The sequence below is a fragment of the Ostrea edulis genome, chromosome 7, assembly GCF_947568905.1.
Source record: "Ostrea edulis chromosome 7, xbOstEdul1.1, whole genome shotgun sequence".
NCBI classification, from domain to species: Eukaryota; Metazoa; Mollusca; class Bivalvia; order Ostreida; family Ostreidae; genus Ostrea; species Ostrea edulis.
The window spans coordinates 57,790,548-57,801,439 of NC_079170.1; the positions used below are offsets into that span (position 1 = coordinate 57,790,548).

The 10,892-nt window shown below is 33.9% G+C and overlaps 1 protein-coding gene across 1 annotated transcript in view; it reads right to left on the reverse strand.

Annotated features, from left to right (window-relative positions):
• Positions 1-329: 329 nt before the first annotated feature.
• LOC125653321 (interleukin-17 receptor D-like) overlaps positions 330-10,892 on the reverse strand; it is a 49,604-nt gene continuing 39,041 nt past the window's right edge. Inside the window, exons 6-7 of the mRNA XM_048882747.2 lie at positions 9,662-9,700; positions 330-8,772 (exon numbers count right to left, since the gene is read on the reverse strand). Of these exons, the coding sequence (XP_048738704.1) occupies positions 7,424-8,772; positions 9,662-9,700 (1,388 nt within the window). The 3' untranslated portion in view covers positions 330-7,423. The remainder of the gene's footprint in view (positions 8,773-9,661; positions 9,701-10,892) is intronic.

A 10,892-nucleotide genomic window follows, 5' to 3' on the forward strand; every position in this document is an offset into this window, starting at 1 on the left:
CTTCATTTGTAGAAATTTACAAAATTGTGTGAGAATTTTCAAGAAAATCTTTTTGATACATTCTAAGTCATATTCTATAATTGTCAGACTTATAATATAGATTAAAATGAGTAATCAATCAATTCATATTCCATGGATGTCCCCCACCACATCCCCTGGAAGCTCATGACTGCATTATCTCAAAAATTCCCCTTAAATATGAAATGGGTAGTAACATCTAAATGCTGGATAAAACCCTGCATCTTGATTCCAATAGCCCCATACCTCACATCCATATAATAATATATTGTGTTATTCTCACTCTCACACATAACCTCAAATAAAACTGGTCATAGTTTGTGATTTTAATACTTATAGTTGCATTACTATGAAAAAAATCAATGTTTCCAAAAGTACACACTTTCAACTGACATGTACATCGTTACACTGAAACCATTTACACAGTCATATTACACAGTCATTACACGTACTTAACATTTACACTTACACAGTCATTACACATACTTATATAACATTTACACAGTCATTACACTTAACATTTACACAGTCGTTACACTTAACATTTACAATCACAGAACAAAGTATGTTCCACTACAATTACAAACAAACACCTGATGATATATCAATCAAACAAATATCAAAATTAATCATTTCATAAAATATGGTGCAATGAATAATTTACGATATGTTTCATTGAATGCCTTCGTCCTGAACAAATACTATAATATCTAACAGATGTTACCTGCATACACTTTGTACTATAATTATATATTTTTACTTGTACAATACTTGAATCACATTTTATTTGCGAGAATATCATTCAAGCGTAAAAATTGATGAGACTAGAGTTATTCACTAAAATTTAGTTCTCACAAATAAACTCTTAACTGTAGAAGAAGTGCAGACATATTACACATCTATTACTGAACCCTATCCACTTGAAAAAAATTGTGTCAATTCAAATTTTGAAAGGGTTTTGCTGGGACTATATTTTGTGGCAGAAGGATTGATTAATTAAAAACTTCTAAATCTGCGTGATGTAACAGTTTCTGATTCATCTAATACTAGTATATCTTCTATTTTTATACTCCTATACGTGTATTTTGGTTTTAAAATTTATGATTCAAGTAGTTGAGACTTGAAACTAGATCAATTGTTGTAATTTATTAATTTGGTTATATTTTTCAAAATAGAACACTAATTCTTAAAAAGTTTAAATTAATTTACTCGAAATTTTGTATAGAAATTCAATATTTTCGCCAATAATTTAAAAATTTGGTCTCCAACCCCCACTTTTTTTAAAGTTTCATTTTATATTTTAAATTAAACAAGACCTTGAAAATTATGTGAAATTTTAGAAATTAACATTACTATTTGATATCATGAATTTTTCTGTATATCAAGTGCAAAAAGGTCATTATTTATTTCCATTACTTGTATTACACTTTTTTTATTTGTATTATTAGAAGACATGATTACATATCTATTTCATGTAATGATTGATTTATGTTGCTTATATTGTATGGACACCAACAGACAAATTAAGTTTAATTGAATAAATTTTAACTGCAAAAGGGTCAAGTTTAGAACACTGTAGCTCAATAACAAGCATTGCGACTCCAGTTTTTCTTTTCAGTTTCCTAATTCTCCTTCTCAACGTAGAAATTAAAAATACACTTCCCAAAAAAATTGACATTACTCTAAATGTCAAGTGCAAACTTCATTAAGCAATAAATAATGGATTCACAAGAGTTACATCTCATGAATAGATACATCATTTGTATCCTCACAAAAATAAGATCTTGCATCTTAAAAGTGATCTGCAGTAACTTTTTTATAACTCTTAAGACAGCCATGTGATATATGTGTATACAGTTTTACAATTCCCTTTTTTTGCACTCAAAATTCAACATTTAGCAATACAAATGTACACTTTTTATAATCAGCATCATTAAATCTCCTTTAATGTACAGTTGTACTTCAATAAAAACATTGAAAATATCTTAAGTATCAGTTGTGACCATTTTGCACTTCAAATGTTATTTTATGTTGATTTTAAATTACAACGAACATATTTCTATCAACACAAAAATTAAGGTGGTACATGTTGAAATCAGCTGCTTCTTCAAAATGTATATCAGATAATACTTCATCTCAAGAGTTCCTAATATCAATTTCAGAGGTTTGTATATTTCTGTGATAAAAAATAAATAAAAAGCACTATGAAACAGAAAATTGTACTAAAATTTCCATGCTCTTCTTCTAAACAAGAGGCTCATTAACATCACACACATAAACCTTTAATGTACGGACAGTGTAAAAGAATTGTTACAGGTTGATGGTGCAATAATGAAATTTTCTAAACTCAGAGAACAAAACTGTCTTCAGATTTTGTAATCGATCACAACACATCATATGGTCTTAAACCATTTTCCATGCCTGTGCCAAGTACAAAGCTTCTGTCTCTTTACTACAAAGAAGTCAACTACCTGTAGATACAAAGAATATGGGCCATAAAGCTCCACCTATCCCCAGCACTTCTGATCCAGGAACATTTGGGATTTTTAAAGAAATAACAAAATTCTTACTATATGAGCCATAAAGTTTTGCCTTAGCATTTCATCTTTGACCCAGGGGTCACAAATTTCACAATTATTGTTTATTTTAATGTTTTTTTGAGATTTTTCACTCATATTGACACAAATTTAGACCTATACACGGTGCTCAAAGTCAGAGCAGTGATCATTCCTTATCATGTCAATTCAGAACTCCCTTTTCTACATCTTCAATTTAATGCAGCTAAGGTAGACGAGCGTTGCACCTTAGCAAATGCTCTAACCACTGAGCCACCATCACAAGTCAGTTGATTGTTGTTTGATGTCTTGGAGTCAGAGAGATTTTTAAAGAGGGAATACTTTTTCATTAGTTGTGCTATGAAACCCCACTCTAGCACCAGCACCCTGACCCAAGGGCTACAAATTTTCATAGACTGAGCATCCTTAAAGGCCACTCTAGCACCAGCACCCTGATTCAGGGGCAATGAATTTCATTATTTTCTTAGAAGCTTCTTTCCTTAATTTGCTTTATGAATATTTTATTTAAATTAATTCATCTTCAACAAGTAATTAAACAAGAGGTACTATGAGCAATGCTCACTAAGAATACCCCCCGCTTACCCCAATCTCCCAAAGGGTGTTGTTAATACCGTAGGTATAAATTACCTCTTTCCTGAGTGTAAAAATATGGTATGCCTTTGTAGAAGAAAATGGAAGATAGAGTCCGAACACAAATCCATGGTATACACCTATAATTTTGACCTTGAGATCAAAGGTCAAGGTCATAAAGAGGTCATGAATGTACATGACACATAGTCTCATGGTGATACACCCACGTCTTATGGTATGGCTATGTCAAAACCCTATAATCAATTTTGACCTTGAGGTCAATGTTCAAGGTCATATAGAGGTCATGAAGGTACCCGACACATTGTCTCATGGTGATACACTCATGTGTCAAATATGGTATGCCTATGTCAAAGAAGTCATGGCCCTGACACAAATCCATTGTAAAAACCTTTAATTTTGACCTTGAGTTCAAGGTCATATGGAGGTCATGAAGGTACATCACACATCGTCTCATGGTGATCCACCTGTGTGCCAAATACGGTATGCCTAAGTCAAAGAACAAAGAAGTTATGGCCCGGATATGAATCTGCACAGACAGACAGACGGACGGACAGAGTGATTCCTATATACCCCCCAGAACTTCGTTCGGGGGCTATAATAAAACATTTTATACCTAAAAGCAATACAGATGAATTTGACCTCTAAATCAGAGAAAAACTTAGCCTCATGTACTTACCATTGGTGTAAGTTTAATTATTTCGGCATCAACAAGAATTTTTTTTAATACACATCCAGATTACTAATTGACCCAAAATCAATAAGGGATATTTCCATATTGTCAGAAGTCTGCATCTGATGTACCTTAACTCTATGTCAAAGAACAAAGAAGTCATGGCCCTGACAGTTAACATTTGTTCATCACACCGACATTATGATTTTTATATATCCTCTCAAACTTTGTTTAGAGGGGGAGGGGGTTATAGTAATGTTAGATTATTCTACATTCTGTCTTACTAACTAAAATTAAAAATTTAAACCATTTTCATATCCTCTTTTTTCCATTTCAAGTACATACAAAATTTACATAAGACATTACTATACTTCTAGATCTTTTGTTGACTAGGTAAAAACCTATAGTTGCAGAGGGATATTACATTTGAACAATCAAAATGTAGTACAGACTGTATATGAATCACATACTCTACAACTAGCAATCAGCATTTGTTTCAGCACTGCAATACTTGTTACTATAAGTACATTATAGTAAAAAATCATACTTCATGAGACAGATCAAGAATCTTAAAAGGACTGTGACAGTCTGTATATATGATAAAAGTATAAATTAATTTCAAAACATGTTTAAAGTAAAAGGCAACATAGTTAATATTCTTCCCTATCACTGGATATTTCTAGTATTTAATTATTGTATCATATCTTGTTAAGAAAACTCAGATACACTACCAGCATTCTTTGGATGATTCTATGCATTTCAATGGAAAAGCAACGCTATTTTAACAAGAGGCCCATGGGCCACATCGCTCACTTGAGTCACCTTGGCTCATAATTAATTATTTTCCCCTTTATATTCACATGTAAAACTTTGATCCCTATTGTGGTCCCAACCTACTCCTGGGGGCCATGATTTTTACAACATGTCAGGAAGCTTTCATGTAAACTTTTCTGGCCCAGTGATTTTCCCCATATATTTGTATGTAAAATTTTGATTCCCTACTGTGGCCCCATGTTAGCTCGGGGGACCATGATTTGAACAAATTTGAATCTGCACTATGTCAGGAAGCTTTCATGTAAATTTCAGCCCTTCTGGCCCAGTGGTTCTTCAGAAGAATTTTTTTAAATGACCCCAACCTATTTTTGCATTTATGTGATTATCTCCCCTTTGAAGGGGGCATGACCCTTCAATTGAACTAACTTGAAAGCCCTTCACCAAAGGATGCTTTTGGCCAAGTTTGGTTATAAATTAGCTGCAATAATGTAGCCCTATCCAATTTTTTTTATTCTGACATTTTCGGGATAGGGCTACAATTCCATAGGATCTCCATAATGGTGCTCCGTGTATTAGTCCAAAATGTTGTTTACACCAAAAGGAGTACCAACTTTGTGTTTGGGCATGTCTAATAAAGGTGTTTTTCAATAAACATCATGTACAGCATGCAAAATTCTTCGTCTGCTCCGCCATGCCTGTTATTGTGAGCTCTCGTAGGTGGATCTACTGAAAAACCTAAACATTGACAATCGGCGCAAAAATGTAGTTACTCGAGCCACTTCGACAACGAAAGAAAAATCATATGGTTGCAGAAAGAATTTACACTCTACTGTTCGTTTTTTTATCTTGATATTAAATCTAAACCTTTTTAATACCGACGAAATAGCTTTCTCCTCTGTACTTGTCCATTGATGTAAACACTACCTTATATGGCATATGCAAATAACTTGACAATCGGAAGTTGAAACTTCAGTATATCAAACATGGCGCACAAATATGAATCGAGAAATTGGAATATATCGAAATTGTTGAAATCGGTTGAATAGAGCCTCACAAATCATAAGTTGCAGGTTGAAATTTATATATTGACCAAGAAACATAGAATATCATGTAAAGAAAGTCAGTAAATGTTTAGAATGCACCATTACGGAGATCCTAAGGAGTTGCTCAGAGCCACAGTAGTGAGGGTTCTTTATTGTGCCAATCTCTACCATGACAGGGGACCTCCATTTTTTTAAAAAAAGGTCATATCCAAAAGCAAACAATCATGACTTTATCATCGCATCAAACAAGGCTTTATGAATCCTTAGCCTTGAGTTCTATTGCCATGTTAGGCAAAACCTCACCTCCAGTATTTTGTACAATGAAGCATATAAAGAACATCATTTTCACTTCTACCTAGTGTCTTCAACATTCACAACTTTCTACCTGCAGCATTTCTGTTGCTATACGATGCCTAGTTGCCTAAATCTCATGTGTTTGAATAAAAAAATCTATGATCAATATTTTTGGACGATCAGGTGGATACTTTTTTAATACCAGGAAATATTACAATTTAGATCTCTTGTAAATAGATGCTGTGAATCAGACAAACTCAATTACAAATTGGTATGCCTTAACTTATATAGATCTCGAATAATAAAACAAGATGTGTTTGTGAAACATTGATGCCCCATATGGCAGCAAAGTAATTCTGGTACCCAAAGAAAGGTCTTGTCACAAGGAACACACGTGAAATAGGAAAGTCCTATCAAGTCATTGCTAAGATTTAAGTTCTTCAAAAGTAGATCAAATTCAAAGGTGAAGTTCACACATCTTGGTACCAAATGGAAGGTATTGTCACAAGAAATACACATGTTAAATATAAAAGCCTATCATTAACCATTAAAAAAATTATGGCCAAGGTTAATGTTTTTCTAAAGTAGGTCAAACTTAAAGGTGAAGGTCACAAGGTCACACTAAGGAAACTCAAAGAAATTTATAAAAGCTCTATCACCATCCTATCAAAAATTATGGCCATTTTTAATAAATAGCAATAGGTCACATTGTTGAAACAGATGCACTGACGGACAGACAGATTGCAAACTAGTAGTCCCCTTCCACTCCACCGGTAGGGGACTAATAAAGTCACAGCCATTAGAGTACACCTAAAAATACATAATAATGTAAATAATTTACTGTTGATGGAAAATAAAGTGTATTGCACAGCCTCATTTTGAAACATTCTTATATCTGACTTCTTCATCATAATAAAAGAAAAAAGAAAAAATTGATAAAAAACTGACAAAAAAGCAGATAAGAAAATTTTAGTTATTTCAATAACTTACCCACTGTACGTGCACTTATTCTAATGTTTTTAGAATCAGTTCAATCTGAATGAATGTACTATAAATTAGCATTACTATGCTAATTATAATATAAATAGAGCAATTCTTATCTTAGCACACATAAATTATTCCTCTTACTTCAGCAATAAAGGCACCAAAATATAAATACCACTAAATTAATTATACATCATAAAGTCATGTTATGTACAACATATTCACAACAACAATAAAACAGTATCTTAATCAAAATTTGACATCATCTATGTAAGGAAAATTAAGCACTTAATTTAATAAATAATTATGAATATCTCATAAACAATTTTAGCACTGTATGTATATAGGAAAGAAGAAGCCATTAAATATCATATAAGTGTTATATTTGTGTGTGTGTGTATATATATATATATATATATATGAAATATTCTGAGATCTCAAGCTAAAACTTGATGGAACATATTCCTGTTAGCTCAGATGCACATGTCCTGAAGTGAACCCATGCTTGAAGATGAACTACTTTGTTGGGTAATAACAGGAAATTTGGACACCTCGGGGAGCACCTGCATTTGACCATACACTCCATGGATTGGTAAGGACATAGTTTTAGTTTTAGTTGATTGGGGGGCTATAATGGACTGCAGGTCAAGCTCCAGATCATCCAGATCCTGATTTGACTCCTGAGATTCCACATCATCTGACATTTGACTTTCGTTAATTGTCCATTCCTTGTGGACATCAACCTGATATACTGTCTGGGAACTGTGCAAACTTGTACTACACATGGTAGGCATAGATCGACTTTTGATTCGAACAGAGGAAAATTCACCATCCTCGTCATCATTTAAGTTATCATATCCATTTTTTCTAAGTTCTCTGCCTTTGCAAGTGTAATTGTCACTGCAATGCTCTACCTGGCCACACAATATGCAAGGAATTGTCTCTATGTTGGCAGAGTATCGGCTCTTCACTTTGACAGAATCTGTGTGCCTGGACAGGGATTTTGAAGATAAAATCTGATCTTGTTCACTTGGATGTGGGGAGAAGAAGTTTTGTCTGTGAACATCCACTTTGGTATCCATAACCCGTGGATCATTTGGTAGTTCCCCCAACAAGGGCTCTAAGGAGCTTTTCCTCACAGGACGAGATTTTGACTTGGTGCTGGGAGGTGGTAAAGCTTCCATACTGTCTTCAACCCAATTTGGATTGCACTTAAAGAACTCTTTGGCTGATTCAATAGCAATCTGAAGCTCCAGACCATTTTCTGAGATTTCATAATATTTATCAATCATTGATGGGTGCAAATTGCCAAACTTGATATTGTCTGTGTTATTCATACCATGAACATGACAAAAAAGTTTGGAAATATCCTTCATCAAATGAAGCTTTGTTCCCATTTCAATCTGATGAGGTATGTCACTACTATACGAATAATCCATGTAGGCTACAATAAAGCGAGACATTGGCAATCCTTTCATTCTCTCAACTCTCATTTTCTCTGCTACATAGTCAACAGCCACAGCAAAATAATCAGGGATAGTACGGTAGGGATCACACTTAAATCTGACACGCTTCTTTGTGCAGCGCAGCCTTGCTCCAACAGAGCACAGCACTATGATAAAGTCAGCTTCCTGAAGTCGGTCAATCAGCCAGTCATCCAGTCCTCTTTCGTGGATGATCTGATCTTCAAATACATCCAAGTGTACATTGCAGTTACAGGTGTCGATGAGGAACCCAGCCAGAGCAGACACAACCTTTTCATGAGCAGCACAGTCAGAAGCATACAACAACAATATCGTTGGAATCTGCTTTTGATCTAAGTCTGTAAATACAACATCAGTTATTTTTCAATTAATATTCAATTGTATACAAAACAAATTAATACGGAAACTCCCAAACGTCCCTAGCTCTTATCTGTGACCTTCTACTAACATTATTGAGCAGTTATCATGAGACCACTGAGTGCTGAACTTCTACTAACATTATTGAGCAGTTATCATGAGACCACTGAGTGCTGAACTTTGCTCTAACACAAAATATTTCACTAATATTTTGACAATATATGCGGCTTTTTTTTTTTTTTTTGATTTTGAAAATCTGATTTTGATTAAAAGATGTTTTACTTTTCTTATATAAATTTTCATTCCTATCATGAGCCTCTCTGTAGCCCGGGCCATGATCTGAATACAATGTATTTAGATTGTATGAGGATGTAAGCATATCATTTTGACAAATTATACACTGTACCTTTGTTTTTTCAAAGCCAAATTTTGGACCCTTATTGTGGGGTGACCCTAAGGACTACCATTTGAACAAAATAAAATATGTACTACTTGTGGATACTTGTTTTATAGAATATTGGCCTGGTTAGTTTAGAGGTTGGAGATCTTCACTGGGAAGGTCATTTTTTTTCTTTATCAATTGTTCTATGGGTTTTTTAAATTCAATTAGCCAAATATGCTTAAAAATTCAATCTCTTGATCTTTAAAAGTTTTTTTGGGTGGTGGGGGTGGTGGTGGTCTGTGGACTTTTATCGAGAGTCACCTGTAGAGCTATTTTAGGGTTAATAGTTCATTTAAATTGACCATCTTTCAATTCATCCGTTCAGTATGAAAGCGAAAACTTTTCAGCATATATTGATCTTGTACCAGACTACACAAGTCTTTCATTTCATTTAAAATACAGTCCATCTAGTGATATCTACTACTGACCTATAGATACAGAGCTACTCAATTCCTCTTCTGGATGATCTACAAAACAATACTACAGTGAAGACTGAAGTCAGCAGGTAAACATAAAGCAAAACAAGTTACCAAATTCATCTGTACAAGTGCATTGTGTAGGGGTTGTTACCACAATAACAAGAGACCCATAGGCCATATTGCTCACCTAAGTCACATTGGCTCTGCTGTTCAGCTTTTGTGACTTTAAAAAAAAAATCTCCATCTTTATTTCCATGAAAAATTAAAACCCAATATTGTGCAAAACATAGTCCCAAAGGGTCACAAAATAAATCAATTTGAATTCACAAAATATGGGATGTCTCTATACCAATATGACTAACATGACTTTGCTATTCTGGAGAAGAAGACTTTATTAAAAAAATTTCTTTCCTGAGAAAGAAGGTGTTGCACGTCTAGTGTTAATTTCCCTAAAGGTAAAAGATCGACAAAATTAAGTTTAATATTTAAATATATGATAAAACCAATTGGAACTTATGTCTTGATTCAAACATTTTTGAAAATAAGTTTAAAAGACATGCATTGACAAAAATTAGTCAAAATGGAGTAGGGCTGAAACGGGTACCCGAAATAACCGAAAACCGCGGGTCATGTTGTTCGGGTCGGGTTTGGTTCCATTTTTCCGTATTTCGGTTCGGGTTTGGTTTTTAAAATAGAATCATTATTAGAAATTCGTTTAAACGAAATGTCGTCAAAATCCTCAAAGGTGGCTGTATTTTGATCAATTGTTAAATGATGGCATTGTGGACAAAACTGTAAATAATGACAGTATATGTAATATATGACAGACGCATTGAAAATATGCTACAGGATCAACATCTTCAATGACAAAACATTGAAAGCATGGATGGAAATGAGCAGAAGTGACAATGCTGTTTCTAGTACCATGGATGTCGAGTCTAAACCTCAGACCACGTTCCCGAGTAATTATTGTGACAAAAAACAATAAAGGTTTTTGATTTTAACTGTATATTAGATTTTTAAATTAGTTATATAGACCCAAACCGAAATACCCGAACCCGAAGTAAAAAATTTAGAACCGACAAGACCCGAAATTTTTGGAACCGTGACAGCCCTAAAATGGAGGGGTATCCCCAAATTTCAGAAAAACTGCCTTCATGAAAAAAATAAATTTAGCATGAACATGCTCGAGTTTTCCACTAAAAAATGTCACTTTAAAATTTTGTTTCATGGGGGCATT